This window comes from Medicago truncatula, chromosome 2, assembly GCF_003473485.1.
Source record: "Medicago truncatula cultivar Jemalong A17 chromosome 2, MtrunA17r5.0-ANR, whole genome shotgun sequence".
Lineage (NCBI taxonomy): Eukaryota > Viridiplantae > Streptophyta > Magnoliopsida > Fabales > Fabaceae > Medicago > Medicago truncatula.
This window is the reverse complement of record NC_053043.1, coordinates 38,932,899-38,950,338: the sequence shown is the minus strand read 5'-3', so window position 1 is coordinate 38,950,338 and position 17,440 is coordinate 38,932,899. Positions and strand designations below refer to the sequence as shown.

The 17,440-nt window shown below is 36.1% G+C and overlaps 3 protein-coding genes across 3 annotated transcripts; 2 read left to right on the top strand and 1 right to left on the bottom strand.

Annotated features, from left to right (window-relative positions):
* Positions 1–4,021: 4,021 nt before the first annotated feature.
* Positions 4,022–5,944, bottom strand: LOC112420299 (serine/threonine-protein phosphatase 7 long form homolog). The gene is made up of 3 exons (XM_039830710.1): positions 5,237–5,944; positions 5,057–5,147; positions 4,022–4,985 (listed from the first exon to the last, which is right to left on the bottom strand). Exons 1-3 carry the CDS (start codon positions 5,731–5,733, stop codon positions 4,032–4,034), a joined length of 1,542 nt encoding a protein of 513 aa, XP_039686644.1. The 5' UTR covers positions 5,734–5,944; the 3' UTR covers positions 4,022–4,031.
* A 4,877-nt stretch (positions 5,945–10,821) lies between these two features.
* LOC120578240 (protein yippee-like At5g53940) lies at positions 10,822–12,463 on the top strand. Its single transcript, XM_039830709.1, has 4 exons — positions 10,822–10,998; positions 11,481–11,589; positions 11,991–12,046; positions 12,168–12,463. Exons 1-4 carry the CDS (start codon positions 10,865–10,867, stop codon positions 12,250–12,252), a joined length of 384 nt encoding a protein of 127 aa, XP_039686643.1. The 5' UTR covers positions 10,822–10,864; the 3' UTR covers positions 12,253–12,463.
* A 1,121-nt stretch (positions 12,464–13,584) lies between these two features.
* Positions 13,585–17,015, top strand: LOC25487300 (serine/threonine-protein kinase PRP4 homolog). Its single transcript, XM_013609191.3, has 3 exons — positions 13,585–13,841; positions 14,448–16,301; positions 16,433–17,015. The coding sequence occupies exons 1-3, from the start codon at positions 13,794–13,796 to the stop codon at positions 16,496–16,498; spliced, it is 1,968 nt and encodes a 655-aa protein (XP_013464645.1). The 5' UTR covers positions 13,585–13,793; the 3' UTR covers positions 16,499–17,015.
* The last annotated feature ends 425 nt before the right edge of the window (positions 17,016–17,440 follow it).

Below are 17,440 nucleotides of genomic sequence, written 5' to 3'. Positions count from 1 at the left end.
ATTGATGGCGACCCCTGCCAGAATGGTTGATTGATGGGTCTCATCCCGATAAATGGCGACTTCTACCCTAGTTTTTGATCATGAGGACTTACCCCAGCAGTATGTTTAAAGGGCTGTACCCCAACAATGGTTGATTCATCCCCCGTGACTTTATCCCCAATGAAGGCTTTGAGTGTTCGTACAGTGATGCCGGGCCATTCTCCTCGTAGACCTGCCCAGTCCTGTCTCAACAATCTTACCATTACACCGTCATATGAGTCTCATACATATTCATTCATTCATGCATACATAGCACGCATATAAATATCATCCATACATAGTTGCATTTTTACCCAATATTTTGCTTCATTATCCTCAAAATGTGTCTAAACTCAGGTATGTTATAAAACCAATCATGTTTCAAAGTGGCAGGTCTCGCCAGTAACCAGTCTATACAATTTCCCCATCGTCTTCAGACAATTTCTTTGTTCCCCTTAACTTTACCTTTATCAAGTTACTCCCTCATTGATACCAAGCTTTACAATGTCTTTACTTTCACCGGAGGCTTTGTTTTTAGCAGATGCTAACGGTCCGTCTTGCCTTTATTTTACCGGGTGTTTGCTATCCCACAATGTTAGCAAACCCTGTCGGTCCATCATGTCTTTACTTTCGCCACTCGTCGGCAAATCATGTCTTTACTTTCGCCACTCGTCGGCAATCAAATCATGTCTTTACTTTCGCCACTCGTCGGCAAATCATGTCTTTACTTTCGCCACTCGTCGGCAAATCATGTCTTTACTTTCGCCACTCGTCGGCAATCAAATCATGTCTTTACTTTCGCCACTCGTCGGTTGATCATGTCTTTACCTTTACTTTGAATCAACGTTAATAAACATAATCATTTATACTCCAGTCGTTTCAAGCTATCTACAACAATCATAAGCGTTACGTATCATTTCTTTCCCCAATGATACCTATCCAATTGTCCTCCAGTCAGTCTTTATGCATCATCTTTACATTCATGCTTGCATCATGTGCAGTCATATCATCACATTCATCAGCATCGCATATCTGGCATTTCAAACGGTCCAAAATTGGCGTCTTTTTATATTTAAGTCTCTTCGACCCTGTGGTTTAAAAGTTTTCCCTTTTAAAACCTTCGTGACGAAGAAACTTAAATAGGGGCATCTGTCATACCCCAAATTTGGACCATTTGAAATCTTTTTTGTCCATATTTTATAATAGTCCACCTGCTCTTTTATTCGTTTTTTTTTTTTTACCATTTAAAACTCGTGTTTTTCGTCTTTAATCATTTAAAAACTGTCATCTTGCATTTAAGTCTCTGCTCGCTTTTTACAACAGTTAAAATCACTTCATCTGTATTTTTTTTATAACTTTTAGACGCATTTTATATTTAAAAGTTTTAGTCATAACAGTCAAGTCATTTTAAAAGGGCTAATTGTATTTTCAAAGTCGTGTCTTTTTAATCATTTCAACCGAAATTTCGGCAGGGAGGATACTTTGAAGTACCTCATGTCAAATTTCGAAGGGACTTTTTTTATATTAATTAATATTTTATTTTTATTTTATTTGTTTTTTTTATTTTTCTTTTCTGTTTATTATTTTTTTTTATTTTATTATTTTTTTTAAAAAAAAAAACAAAGAAAAGAAAGTCACGTAAACTTTCTTTCTTTCCTTCCTCTTTTCTTTTCCTTTTTCTTATTTTTTTTATTTGTTAAGTCTTTATCCCCAAGTCTCCAACAGGGGTATTTTGGTCTTTGATCTGTACCAGAGCCAACCCTATTTTGTCACTATAAATACACTGTCAATCATTGAGAAATGGGTTCAAAAAAAAAAATCACTGTTCATGTCAGAAAAAAAATCAGCATCAATTCACAAACCCTAATTTTCTACTTTTCCAACCCTTTTTCAAATCAAGCACAAAAATTACAAAAAAATAGCATGAGTTTAAGAAGAACATTCATGGGTTCATAGGAAAAATCCAGCAACACCAAAACTTTGACAAAACCTCAAATCCATTCATATAACCACACAAATCACAAACAAGCATAAACAAGCCAAAACCGAACCGAAGCAATCAAAACCGGACCGGACCGGAGAAGAGCAAAACGAACCGGAGAAAGGGGAGAAAAACGTGAAGCTCTCCATTACAGGTAACTTTTGATCCTTTCCACCTCTTGTGTAGTATTGCTAGTGTTTTTGGTTATTTTGTATGAAGTTTTGTTTGAAGCTAAGATTGTAGATCTAGGATTTTTGGTGCATGTTTTAGAAATTATGAGTTTAGATTTGAGTAGAGGAAGGGAAGAGGTTTGTTTTGGTGCAAAATTTTTCGAAAAAAAAGCAAAAAAAACTCCGGCGCGGCGGCGCTCCGGCCGACCACCACGCCGGAGCAGCTCCGGCCGCCCCTCTTCATCTTCTCCGGCCGTGTTGTTCTTGAGGGAGGGGAGAGCTTCTCTCTCTAAGTTTAACTTAGAGAGAGAAGTGTTTTAGAGTTGTGTTGATTTTTTTGTTAAACTTGCTTTTATAGTAATTTCTTTTTTGCCGGATCACACGCGCGCGTACTCATAACCATACAATGCTCCATCGCGTTAGTAGCCATCAGATCTGGATCGTTCCTTGATCTGACGGCCACTGTTTGATCTGTCTTTAAATTATGTATGTGTTCTGCTGTGTGGACTGTGGTATGTTTTCTGTTTGAACCGTCAGATCGTTGATCTGACGGTCGCTGTGCTCTCTATGTTTCCTTCTCTATTTTGTGCTTTTTTTTAAACCCTTGGATCTTTGATCCAATGGCTGTGATGAGATCTTGGGATTCAGATCTGGACCTCTGGATTCATCCAACGGTCCAGATTAGTTCCTGCTGAGCCAATTTTTTTTTTTTTTTTTATTTCTTTTTGTCTTTATTTTTTAAATACTATTTTTACATTTTTTTGACATTTTTGTGCTTAGAAAAAAATTCCAAAAATATTGTTCTCATCATTTTAATTTTCTCTAATTTTAAAAATTCATCCTACTTGTTTTCTTTTAGAATTTTCTTGTTCATTTCATTACTTGCTTTTAATCTCTATATGATGATTTTAATTGTTGCTTGACTTAAATTCTCGCTTATTATTTCTTATGTCTTATTCATCATAATATTTCTTGTGATTACTAACTATTTAATTTTTGTCTTGAATCATAGCATGCACATTTAATTTTCTCATCATTTTATTTTGTCATTGACTTAGTGTGTATAAATAGGGAATTGATGTAATTTTATTTCTTGCATTTTTATTTTGGCATAAAGGCCTTAGGATTGTATTTAGGAGTTGATGTAATAATGTAGGTAACACAAGCACCGACACATGCACCGACACTACCACATTTTATTTACCGCTTTCCGTTAGTTTTTACGACGTTTACGTTAGTTTTCACCGTTAGTTTAGAAAAATCATTTTCTCAAAAAAAATCGAATATGCGAAACTTCAAAAACCATTTTCTTAATAACATTTTCCCTTTATTTTCTTAATCAAATTCTCAATCAATTTTAATTCAACTTCAATCATTTTCAAAATTTAAAATCAATCAACCTCACTCATTTCTTTTATCTCATGCCTTGAGGCCTCTTTCTCTTCTTAAAACCATTTTCAAAAAAAATCTTAAAATCAACCTAACCCACCAAAGAAATTTTTGAGTGGAACTACGTTGGTTTTGATCCCTTCCCAAAAGGGTACGTAGGCAGAGGACTTGTCCTCCCAAATCAAATAAAAATAACCAAAAACATACTTCTTCTCCCTCCATTCTTTCACTTAGATTTTTAGGTAATAATTTTTTCAAGTAAGCAAATGAATTTAGCACAAGATAATCTAGGTAAGCGGTTCCTTCGGAGTACCGAAGTCGTTTAGGGTGCTTAACACCTTCCCTATTCGAAACCAACCCCCGAATCCAAAGTCTCGATAAGGGTTTTTACTCATTTTTTCCCTTCCCACGAATAAAAATTGAGAGTTCAAAGATTGACGATTCAAATCAATCAATGGTTTGATATCCGAAAATCAGGGAGCACACATAGCGACTTCATTTTGCATTTGTGAAGCTGAATTGGTCCAGATTTCATTAACGAAGTCATCGTCATTAAACCCTGCTGCCAGATTTTCTATGGGATTTGTTTGTGAATTTGGCCATTGAGGTGCATAGCTTGTTTGGGGATAGTTGACAAAGTGTGGAGTGGTTGGTAGGTTGAACGAGGAGTATTGTGATTGGTCTGGATAACCGGTTTGTGTGGTGTATTGAGTTGGATTGTAGTCATCAAATGAATAGTTTGATGTTCGAGAGCTTTCTCCATGATGACTTTGTTGAGAATAGGTTGGATATGGGATTGGGGTGTTATGTAAGATTTGGTTTGTGGGTTGTGGCGGTGATTGGTAAGTTTGGTTGTAGTTGTAGTTGGTGGATGGGTTAAATGTTTGGTCAAAGTTAGTGGGTGGAGGTGTCATGAATTGGTTATAGGGTGGAGGTGTATTTGACCACATATTTTCATCTGGCACCGTATAAGTTTGTGGGACTGCAGGATAGTCACGCGGCAATCCTGGTAAAATTGATGCACATGCTTGCCTTGGGTTTGACAATAATACTTCTCTAGAAAGCCACAGATAATCTCCGAAAAATTCCCAATACCATGCAAAATATTGACGATTTGGATAAACCTCATGGTTATACCGAACGCCGTGAAGTGCTAATTGATGACGTTGGTTCCAGTTTTGGACTTGACGATGATGCTTATCTCCCCACGAGCCTTTAATTCTATCTTTTGACAAATTAATTTTGTGGAAATCTTTCAAATTTTCTGGTAAGGAAGGTGGGTGTTGCGGTAAGCCAAATTGAAGCCTTACTCTGTCTGTCTGATGTCTCTCGACAATCTGAAAACAGATGAGATATGTGTTTGCAGACCATATCTGGCTTTCTTCTTCGTTGCTGTAATTGAAGTTGACATAAGGCCTCCAGGAGAACTGTTTAAAAAGAATGAATATTAGTCTTCAATTGTTGACTAAAAAGCAATGACTAAAAGAAAGTGTAATACCTGATCATATGTCATGGTGTCGATTTTTAAACGCGTACATACAAGATTATGCCGAGGATTTTCCACGAATTTATTACCATGTTCTAGCCATCTAGTTAATTTTGAAAATGTTATAATTAGTAAAGTCTGGATAAATTTATGTAAAAATTAATAAAAAAAAATAACATTTATTTTACTTACATATTTGCCAACGGAAGTTGTGCATGAGCTTGCGGTGGTATCCTTGGCACGGGAGCTAAGCATGACATTCTTGACCACGCCCATGCTTGCAAGAGAATTGTGCACCCAGGCATTTCGGTATTGCCATATATTGCACCGTCACACAAGGATCTATATAGCGTGGCCAAACAAGCTGAACCCCAACTATACTGTCCAACCTCCTCAGGTGATTTATCCAACAATTGCAAAAACGATAAATGTACAAGATTACCACTATTATTAGGCATTATTCGAGAGCCTATCAAGTATAAGAAATAGGCTCTAAACATATGTAGAGTCGTCGGGGGACCTGTCATACCAACACCGTTGATATATTCTTGAAGCCATGATAATCTTATACTCTTCCCGTCATGGCGAGTGTTTAATGGCTTACTTCCTAATATAGGTTCAACAATCTCCCACCCAACTTCTGTTTTACCGGTTATCGGTTCACCGTTAACCTTTAAACCAAGGAGCATATGAACGTCTTCCAACGTTATTGTACACTCGCCCGATGGAAAAAGAAATGTGTGGGTCTCCGGCCTCCATCTTTCACATAACGCGACTATTAAACGATTATCAACGTTATATTTGTTTAAATTAGTAAAGTCCCACAATCCGGCTGACCTTAAGCTATCTTCAATGGTTGGGGGCGCCGGAGAAATCTTACGATGACATCGAACTCGAAGATAATGTTGGTCTTCGTTCTACAAAATATCAATATTGTTAATAATTGAGTGTTACTAATTATACATACATACTCTTAATAGAATTGATATACATAAATAATTAAACATAAATAATATTAATATAATTAAGTTTCAATTAAAATAAAATAATATAAACTTACATTAATAGTTTCTGAAATATGACGAGATCTATGTTTGTTGCCTAAATAAAGTATGTCTCCCATCTTTAAATTAGAAGGTAAGAAAGGCTTTACGGTATGGTTTTTTTGAAAAGGAAAGAAAGGTTAGAACACTGATTTTATAGAAGAAAGCTTTACACTGGTTTTTTTTTGAGAGGAATTTTAAAATTGGTGTGTAGTAATGTGAAACTAGAACACTGATTTTATAGATGAAAATTTTCATCTTGTGAATTTATGTCCACAACAACTTTCAGCAATAATTCAGTATCGTCTTTTCATTTCACTGATGCATTTATCGTTTCTAGCTTGTAGAATGGTCTTTTCAGCAGGTTTCTGCAGGAAACCGGATTCCCTTTCATTACCGCCAGTCCAAACGGCGGGAATGACCAGTCCTGGCCTGTGAAATCGCAACACGTGTCCTGTTACGCTAGAAAAGCCTGTCACGCGCCTGCTTCGTACAGTCACGCGCCTGCTTTGCCCTGCCACGCGCCTGCTTTGCGCTGTTCACGCGTCTGCTTTTCACTGTTCACGCGCCTGCAGACCTGATTTTTACTGTAGCGCGTGCAGGCTTTTGTCTTGGTCCCGCCAGTCCAAATGGCGGGAATGGCTTGGCCCAGTTAAAAGCTGACACGTGGCATGGCATATCAGTTGGCATCCATGCATTCCTCTATATTATGGGCTCTTCTTAACACTTAGAAACAAGCAAAATTATTCAAGAAAGATAACAACAATGGCACCCACACCAGAGAATATATTTTTCATTGTTCACTACAATGGAAAAGTTTCAAGAAATCAATTTGGTTCGTTTTTTGAAAGTGAGCAAAGAAAATGTTTTTATGTTAGCATCAAAAGCAACATTGATCATTTGAAAAAAAGAATAGAGCAGAAGCTACATCTCACTGAATCTCAGGTGATATCTAAAATTATATATCGAGCACCACAAGCCTTCGTTCAAGGTCATATCCAGTATAATGACACCGAAATATACGACAACGATGACATTGCAGATATGTTTGCCACTCACAAATATTTTAATGCGGTTGGTTCCATTGAGTTATCGGTTATTATTGAAAATCGGGAGATTTCACAACATCATCAAACACCACAACCGCGTCAAACATCTCAATTGTTTTCACAAACACAATATGAGTTTGAACACCCATCTTCATCACAACAATTACCATACACCCAGCTACTCTCACAAACACAATATGAGTTTGATCCCCCTTCTTCATCACAACAATTACCGTACACCCAACCGTTTTCACAAACACAATATGAATTTGAACCATCATCTTCACAACCACCACCGCAAACGCAACCACAAACACAAACCCGCCTTGAAGATCTTTTCACTCGTCAGTTTGAAGACATCCCAGACACCATTCAAGATCAAGAAGAAGAATCTAGTAGTCAAAGTGAAAGTGAAGAAGACGAGGCACTTGAGCATGATGCGGATGAAGAAGACGAACATGAAAACAGAAATGAAGAAGAAAATATTTGGAGGAACATTATGGCTGGCACACAACCACAACCACCGCTACAGGCAGTGCCGATCAGAGCCGCTTACTGTCCCCCGTTGCATATGCGTAACGTTGACGTTGATGCATATGATGCTCTGACTACCGACGATCACTGGAATAAGAATGTTCCTGTCGATGGGGCTATTCAAGAAGGAATGACATTTCACAACAAAGAAGATTGTTTGCATGCAATCAAGTCTTTCCACATTCGACAATCGCTGGATTACGATGTTATACACTCAGATCCAACAAGATATGTCATTCAATGTACCCTCGAGACTTGTCAATTTAAGTTGAGAGCTTCCTTTAGAAAAAAGACAGGCAAATGGAAGATTGGGACCATGATGGGTCCACACAATTGCACTTCGACTTTAATGTCGCAGGATCATCGCAAGCTCAACTATAAGCTTATAAGCCAAAACATCAAAACACTTGTGCATGCGGATGCCTCGGTAACGCCAAAATTGATCATTGCGCACATTAAAGAAAAGTTTAACTACACAACCACGTATCGAAAGGCGTGGTTAGCAAAGAACGCTGCCATCAAATCTATTTACGGGAAATGGGAGGAATCATATAAGGATCTTCCGCAATGGTTGAATGTGATGAAGGAGACAATGCCAGGGACCGTCTTCGATTTAAAAACGCAGATTGGCGAGAATGGAGAGACACAATTTCATCGTCTATTTTGGGCCTTCTATCCATGCATCAATGGGTTTAAGTATTGCAAACCAGTTGTCCATGTCGACGGGACGTGGTTGTATGGCAAGTACAAAGGAACATTGTTGCTTGCGGTAGCACAAGATGGAAACAACAAAACGATTCCAATCGCCTTTGCGCTTGTCGAAGGTGAGACAAAGGAGGGCTGGAGTTTTTTTTTGAAAAATCTAAGAAGACACGTCACAAAGGGAATATCTGTCTGCATGGTCTCCGACAGACATGAATCAATTAAAAGCGCATTCAATGACCCAAGGAATGGTTGGCAAGCAACTGGTTCAGCTCATGTGTACTGCATTCGACACATTAAGCAGAATTTCATGAGGACAATCAAGGATGTTGTCAATAATATGGGTAAGAATATTATGTTACAGTTTTTTTTTACATCGTGTTATTATTAAATAGGTTCACTATCTAACTAATTGTTTTTTCTTAAGATGCAGGATATGCCCTAAACGTACCCTTGTTCAATTACTATCGTGGTGTAATCCAGGAGGCAAATCAGCGTGCATTAGATTGGGTGGACAATATTCCGAAAGAAAAGTGGACTCAAGCATATGATGAGGGTCGACGATGGGGCCACATGACAAGCAACATCGTTGAGTCGTGGAACTCTGTGTTTAAGGGAACACGCAACCTACCTGTTACACCTATAGTTCAATCAACCTACTATAGGCTGGCATGTCTCTTTGCTGATAGGGCTCAAAAAGCGTTTGCAAGGGTAGGTTCCGGAGATTTGTTTAGTGAATATTGCCAAAATGCGATTCAGGATGACATTGTTAAGTCCAACACCCATCATGTCGAACAGTTTGACCGAGAAAGGTATACCTTCTCAGTCCGTGAGACCGTCAACTACAGGGAAGGAAGGCCAATGGGAACTTTCAAGGTGGACCTACGAGCGGGGTGGTGTGATTGTGGGAAATTTCAAGCTTTACATTTGCCATGTTCTCATGTCATAGCCGCGTGTTCTTCATTTCGCCATGACTACACAACCCTTATTCCACCTGTGTTCAAAAACGAGAGTGTTTACTCCATCTACAACACAGCCTTCAAAGTAGTCCACGACAAGAGTTATTGGCTTCCATACGACGGTCCCGTGCTTTGCCATAATCCAAACATGCGAAGACTAAAGAAAGGTCGACCCAATAGTACCCGCATAAGGACTGAAATGGACGAGGAGGTGGTGGAGAGGACTCCAACACCGAGACGGTGTGGGTTGTGTCGGCATACCGGTCATATTAGGAGAAATTGTCCGAGTTTAAATAATTGGTAGTTAATAACGTTATGTATTATGTGTTCAAATAAATTAATATATTTTTATCTATCATTATTATTTGTTGTGTTTTATTTTATGTAAAAAAATGCTATTTGTTAAAAAAATAAAATTGTAAAACAATGCTGCCAAAAAAATAAAAAGAAAAAACGAAAAAAAGATAAATTATGTGCTACGGGGGGTCATAGTTTATATTGGCGTAATTGGTTTCCGCGGAGAAAGTAGTTTTTTTATTAAATATTTATCATTATTATTATTTATCATTATTATTATTATTATTATTATTTATCATTATTATTTAATTGTAAAATAGAAAAAACAAAAAAAATAATAAAATAATCAGTCCCGCCAGATGAAACGGCGGGAACGAAAAAAAAATTAAAAAAAAAGCAGCGCCAGCCTGACGCGACGGCTGTCAGATCCGACGGCCAGTCCCGCCATTTCAGGTGGCGGGAACGCCACTAAAAGACAAAAAAAAAAAAAAAAAACCAAAAGTGGGTCATTTTGGGAATTTTTTTCAAAAGGGGGTCAGACTTGAATTTTTTTTCGAAAAGTGGGTCAGAAAAAAAAAAATTTCCTTCTTTGATGACACATTTTTGGTGCACATATAGGAGTTCGGCATTTTTGTGTTAACTCTTTAATTCTTAGGGTAAAGGGGTTTTGCTATGTAAAATTTGGCTAAAAATTATCATATTTTTATTTACAATTGTACAAAGAGACTATAAATATTTCTTTTGACGTGAAAAATGTATTGCATTGCACTTTTTTGGGGACTTAAGCTATATTGACACCATAAAATAATATTTTAATTATAAATAAATCAAAAATAATAGTTACCATTTGGATCTAGCTCCTCTAAAGTGAACAGCTCACTCACAAATTAAGGGTTCGTTTAGTGACCAATCACAATAGAATAAACTTGGATAAAGATATGATACATATATATTTTTTATGAGTGCATGTAACATAAACTAATTACTCGAGCTTAGTAGGATGACAATGGGTGACAAAATTCTTTCTTAAAAAATTTAACATTGTATTCAAACTTATGACATTTAATTAAACTGAAAGAGATTTCTTACCATCTAAATAGATGAATGTAAAACTCTTTATACTATCTGTTTTTTGGACAAAAAAATAAAAAGTTAAATATTTTTAATGATGTTGATTGACAAAAAAAGAATAATAGCATAGTGCAGTGTTACACTGTGGTTGTGCTACATCTAGTCATGGTCTCAAATGTCGCATTGCATCTATGTTATATATTGTTACCAAATTGTTTAATTCTTAGGTTTATGCCTTCAGTAAATGATGTACCTAGGGAAGTGAAGCCAATAACTTTATTTGCTCACTATTCAAACAGGTATACTTTTACATTGTGTCAGCTGACATAAACATTCCTTCGTTTTAAAATTGTTATTGTTATCGAGATATCATTTTCATTCTTGTGTTTAGACCATGTTTTAGTTAATCCTTTTCTTTTTTGGAGTCATATTTCTTCTTATATGAATGTAGATAAACCAACTATTACATGATCGCCAAAATATTGACCTTTTTTGTTTCTCTTCTATCAATATAAATGCCTATTTTTGGAATTTTCGCACGACGGTAAAAACCTTTGGTGAAAGGAACATGTCTAGAAGGAAAATAAAGCTGGTTTGAATGACTGTGTGTGTATTAGTAGAACTTCATGATACCTATGTAACATATCTTGTTCACATGAAGTAAAAGAAAATTAGGGAACACTACAATGGTTGATAATTGTCATTACTTGCTGATAGTATCACTAGACCTGAATATTGTATACTCTCTCTGGTGTGCTTATGTTTTGGGTCTATAATCCAGCGTGAACACCACAACTGGAACACCGGTGGAAAGGATGATGCTTTCAGGATTGCACACTGTGACAGATATCTTTTGTTGTTGCTGTGGTCAAATTGTTGGCTGGAAATATGTAATTCTCCTTTTTCACTCCATCTAAATTTCATGTAACTGATGAAATCCCGTACCACCTCTGTCGCTAAATATAGGACTATGTTGACTAAATCAGAAAAATTTAAAAAGTTTGCAGTAGTATTGATTTATTGACAATTGATACTGTCTTAAGAATTTAATCTTCAAGGAGAGAATTAGTTTGTCTCATCCTAGTATTTATGAGAGGTTTTGTAAAAAGGTGCAACATAATTAGGGGTATGTTAGTAGAAAATAAATAATGCAAATGAAAATTTGCAAAAGGTCCTATAAAAAGAGACGATGAAAAATCTCGAGGATCTTATATTTAAAATAAGGAGGTAGTAGATGAAATCTCTTAGTTCACAGCTTTTGATCGTTTTATAATTTACTATTCCTTCTCAGGAATCTGCACATGAGAAGAGTCAGAAGTATAAGGAAGGGAAGTTTGTTCTTGAAAGGTATTTTGTTATTTTCATATTATGTAGTCACTATATCTTGGTTAAAACAATTTAGTTACACATTGTATCTAGTGTTTAACACTTATCGTGCATATCTTGCATATGTTGATACAAACAACAGAGGAAGGATTGTTGACGATGTTGATTCCTCAACGGAGTTTTATATCGATAGTCATGTCAGCATGAGTGATGGCGAAGATGCTTAGCATCTTGAAACCTTGTGGAGTAACTTATTGGATCTTGAGAAAAGATATTGCTCTTCCTCTATACATGAACAATGATAATAACGGCGACCAGAGAAAATGCTTAGAATCAAAGAAGTTTTCTTTTAGTTTTTTCCTTTTGTTTATATGACAAAAGAGAAATCTCAATGGTGTATAAACAGTGTTGAAGGAATGAGATGGAACAGTTTTTTTAGATTTGCAGCAAAATCTTTAGAAAGGACTTGTTTAGAATCTTTCTCATGTTTAAAATGATAACCCTGCTCATTGGGCTTTCAATGAATATGGTTATCATTCTAAACGTTTAGAATCCAGTTGGGTGACAATGTTCTAGAAAGAAACCTTTCTCTAAAATACTCATGATTTGCACATTCTCACGTCACAATCTAAAGGGTTATCATTTGCCTTGTTAGGGTTATTATAATCAATTTGATATTGTTCCTTCTTGAAGTTGTTCTCATCGAAAAATAACATAATAGATAACACAATTTTAAAGAAACTAAATCATGAACCAAAACAATATTTACGATGAGTAGGTGGAGTGGGTAAAGCACACATATATCTCATGAATCCCAAATAATAGCATGTCTCTTAATTAACAGAAAAAAGCATTGTTCTCACATGTTCAAGGCACACTTCTTTGATGACACATTTTTGGTGCACATATAGGAGTCCGGCATTTTTGTGTTAACTCTTTAATTCTCAGGGTAAAGGGGTTTTGCTATGTAAAATTTGGCTAAAAATTGTCATATTTTTATTTACAATTGTACAAAGAGAATATAAATATTTCTTTTGACGTGAAAAATGTATTGCATTGCACTTTTTTGGGGACTTAAGCTATATTGACACCATAAAATAATATTTTAATTATAAATAAATCAAAAATAATAGTTACCATTTGGATCTAGCTCCTCTAAAGTGAACAACTCACTCACAAATTAAGGGTTCGTTTAGTGACCAATCACAATAGAATAAATTTGGATAAAGATATGATACATATTTTTTATGAGTGCATGTAACATAAACTAATTACTCGAGCTTAGTAGGATGACAATGGGTGACAAAATTCTTTCTTAAAAAATTTAACATTGTATTCGAACTTATGACATTTAATTAAACTGAAAGAGATTTTTTACCATCTAAATAGATGAATGTAAAACTCTTTATACTATCTGTTTTTTGGACAAAAAAAAAAAAGTTAAATATTTTTAATGATGTTGATTGACAAAAAAAATTAAACTAAAATGATAAATAATAATAGGGTAAAAAAGATTTGATAGAGTTAGTTATAAACTCAAAACTCAAAGGCAGTGTGTCCTAACTAACCTAAAGGGTATATCTACCCACAATCCAATCACAATTCACATCGGGTTTCTTTCTTCGCTAACTACAATTCAATCACGACATTTTCTCTGCATTCATCTAACCCTAATCGCTTCTTTACACAAATCCCTTCTTCACTATCGCTTTTCAATTTTCTAATCCCTTTTCTTTTTCAAAGTTCATTTTGCAGGTCGATTACTCTTATGGGGAAATCATCCACTTCACTCAAAAAGAACAAACATTCCTCTAAGGTAATCAATTTCATTCATATTCTCACTTTTTTCAATTTTCACTTTTCAGATTTATTAATTTTATTAATTGCCTATTCAATTTTTAGTTAAAGGTGTTTAATTTTGATGTAAGGTATTGCTATTTATTGCTTTCTGCTTTGTTGTCAACTTAACTGAAACTTAGTGTACAATTCATGTTTCCCAGTAGATAAAAATCTGTTGTGTGAGGTGATTGGTATTTTTTTGGTTTAAGGGTCTGTTTGCATTGACTTAGTTTAACTTATTTATCGACATAATCACTTGTGAGACGGTTTGAGAGAACTTATTGAAACATGTTATGATATGTCCATCATAAGTTGTGTTTAGCTTATTTCCATAAATTCTCCGGTATAGCTTATGAAAATAGTTTATAGCTTATATGATTCATTAATACTTATTTTATCTTTTGTTATAGAAATAGCTAATACGTAAGCACTATGCTATAATTAAGTTGTTTATCCAACCAGGATCTTAATGTATTGAATTTTTCTATTTGATTTAGTTTCTTTTTCTTTTTTCTTTTTCCGTATGTAGTCTGTTGAGTTGATTAATTGAATTGAACATGCATTTTCCTATTTGGTGGTTTAGACTAAGGCAAGTGGAAGAAGTAAGAGTAGGAAACATAAATCAAAGAAGGTTCGCCGCCGTGAAGTTTCTCTTTCTAGCTCAGACTATGACGATTCCAAAAGCATGGACACATCGTTGTCCTCTAGTTCTGAAGATAGGTCTAAAAGAAAAAGGGAGCGGTCTCGCCCAAGGAAAGATGTGAAAAGTCGTAAGAAGAAGGTTCGGAGACGTTCATACAGCTCTGACAGCAGTGAGGACTCTTTGTATGCCAAGAAGAGAAAAAAGGTGAAGAGGAAAGACAAGCATGATGAGACGAAGGAGAAGTCGCGGAGGAAGAAAAAGGTTAAGAGAGAAACAAGTGTTAGTTCGGTGAGCAGTGGGTCAAGAAGAGACGTTCAGCTTGGGATTGACAGCAATGATAACAGCGAATATGAGAGCTCCAGGGGAAGAACAGAAAGAAAGGAGAAAGACAAAAGAAGATTGAGGGGAAGAAGTGGAAGTGCAAAAAGTGGTAGATATAGGGCTCGAAGTTGTTCTCCTTGTAGTAGCCCCCATGATGAATGTACGTATGAACAGGCTGAAGACAAATATGTGTCCAAGAACAAATCTAGGTGGATTCGATCAGTTATTACTGTTGCAAAAGAGGGGGATGAATTTACAGAATTGATTGGAAATGAAACCAAAGAGGAGATTGTAGATGATCATGATTACCCTTGTAGAAGTAATGACAGTAACGATGGGGGCACAAAGAGGGAGTTGGATCATCATACACATGATGCACCAGAAGAGGAATTGAGGGCCGAGGACGTGACAGGAAATATGAATACTGATGTTAACTTCACAGAGCCCAAGCTTAGAGATATGGGTAGCCTTGAAGTTTGTGCCGGGACAAGTGAATCAATGAAGGAGGAAACAAATGATGTTTCTGATGCTAATCTGAATGACGTTGATTTGGAGTCAATTCTAAGACAAAGAGCATTAGAAAACTTAAGAAAGTTCCGAGGCCAAGTCCAGTCTACCGCAAAAACTTCTGAACAGAAAAATAGAATTGTCAGCCAAGTGAAGCAACCACTTACTGGTAATCAGGAACTGGTTCAAGATAAGTCTAATATCAGTAATGTTGCTATAGCAACGAAACTTGATAAGCAAACACCTGTAGAAGAAACTAGTTTGCCGGTTGGGAGGAGAAATTCAGTTGCTTATCCAAGAAACAATGGAAGGAATTTGAACTTGGATAAAGATTTATCTGGTTCTGCTAAGATTCAAATGGCTTGTGCACCAGAAAAGGTGATTGATGCGGACAACCGAAGCAAAGTAGTCACTGAATCCACTAATGCCATGACGCTGGATTCAACCCCATCTCAACCTTGCCACGATTCACTTCAAAGTCGCTCATCTCTGAAGCCAACAACTGTGTCCGGACTTCCTCGTGAAAAGTTGGTCTTAGCAGAAAGTATTAAAAATAAGGGTAGCAATGATAATGTCAAAGACATTAGAGGAATGCCTTCTGCTGGGGCTAAACCTCCTATTCATGAATCTACATTTAAGCATAACAACTTGGATAAGGGGCAAGATGATGCCAGTGATCACTCTCAGTTTAAATCAAAGCAAACATCTGATTCACGTGAAACTTCCAATCCACAGTTGCCGGTGAGTGAGGCTGATGAAGAAAAGAATGCGGCTAAGACAGCCCAATCTTCAATCCAGAATATTAATAGCAGTGGCAGAGATGTTGACGAGTCATGCAATGCTGCAGGGATGTTGATGGGTTCATCAGTAGAGAATAATTCAGGCAAAGAACAAGATGGATCCAATCAGGGCTCTCAGTTTGAGCAGAAAACAATGACTGTGATGAGGGGTGGTGAATTGGTACAGGTAAGTCTGTGACAATCTATCTTATCCATTATGAGAAATATGTTATCATGACGAGCCATAAAATGCTTTATGTAACCCATTCCTTTCCCTGTCCTTTTTATTATTACTACTAATAATTTGTGAATGTCCAGGTTAGCTACAAGGTCTATATCCCTAAGAAAACCCCTGCCTTGGCTAGAAGGCAACTTAAGCGATGATCTTATTTGGTGAAACTTATGAAGAGGTTATTAATGGTTTCATTCATATATGAACTCTTAGTTACATCAATTTTCTATTAGCTATATTTCATTTAGGTGACTTCGGAGGTGTTGTGAAAGTAGTTTGTTACACGAATAATGGTGCAACCATATGGCAACACAAAGAAGAGTAGAAGACCCTTTAATGTTTTCTGGTGGAACATGAAGACATTGTGTAAGTCTGCTTTGTGATGCTTCCACTTGCAATTTAGAGCAAGTATGGATTGCATGCGGTCACACAATCACACAGTTGTGGATTTGGACTGTTTGATTGATAAGATCGGATGGCTCACATTTTGATATTGCGTATTAAACTCATTTGGCGATGTTGGAATTTTGTCACAGCTGATAGGCTTTGAGTAACTTCAAGGGTTACTTCCCTGAGTATGGATGGATCAACATTTATAAGTGTACTGGCAACAATAAACTCTTAAATTTACTCTTTTTCTGCAAAATGAAGAATGCCTCATTTAACATACGTCCTAAATAAGAAAACTTTATTTTAAAACCCTTCAAAGCGATTTTTTAAAATAAATGCAATTTTTTTTTAAATTAAAAATTTAAATAAATAATCAAAATTATGGGGAATTTTTTTTTCAAAGAGAAGTCAATTAACTTAAGACTACTGGACTATGGCTCATCATTTTTTATGAGATTGTAGCTAACTTGGAAACGGAATAATGTCTTCTCTCTACAACTAAATTTTTGAAGCTGGCTTGGAAATGGAATAATGTCTTTATCTCCCTACAACTAGATTTTTTAAGCTAATTTAAGCTAGCTTAGAAATTAAATAATGTACAAGGACATTTTGAACCCACTTTATATCACACTATTCTGCTTGTATTGTCAAAGTTTGTTACCTGAATGAAAGGATTTTATTTTAGGGTTAATGGTGCTTTACCC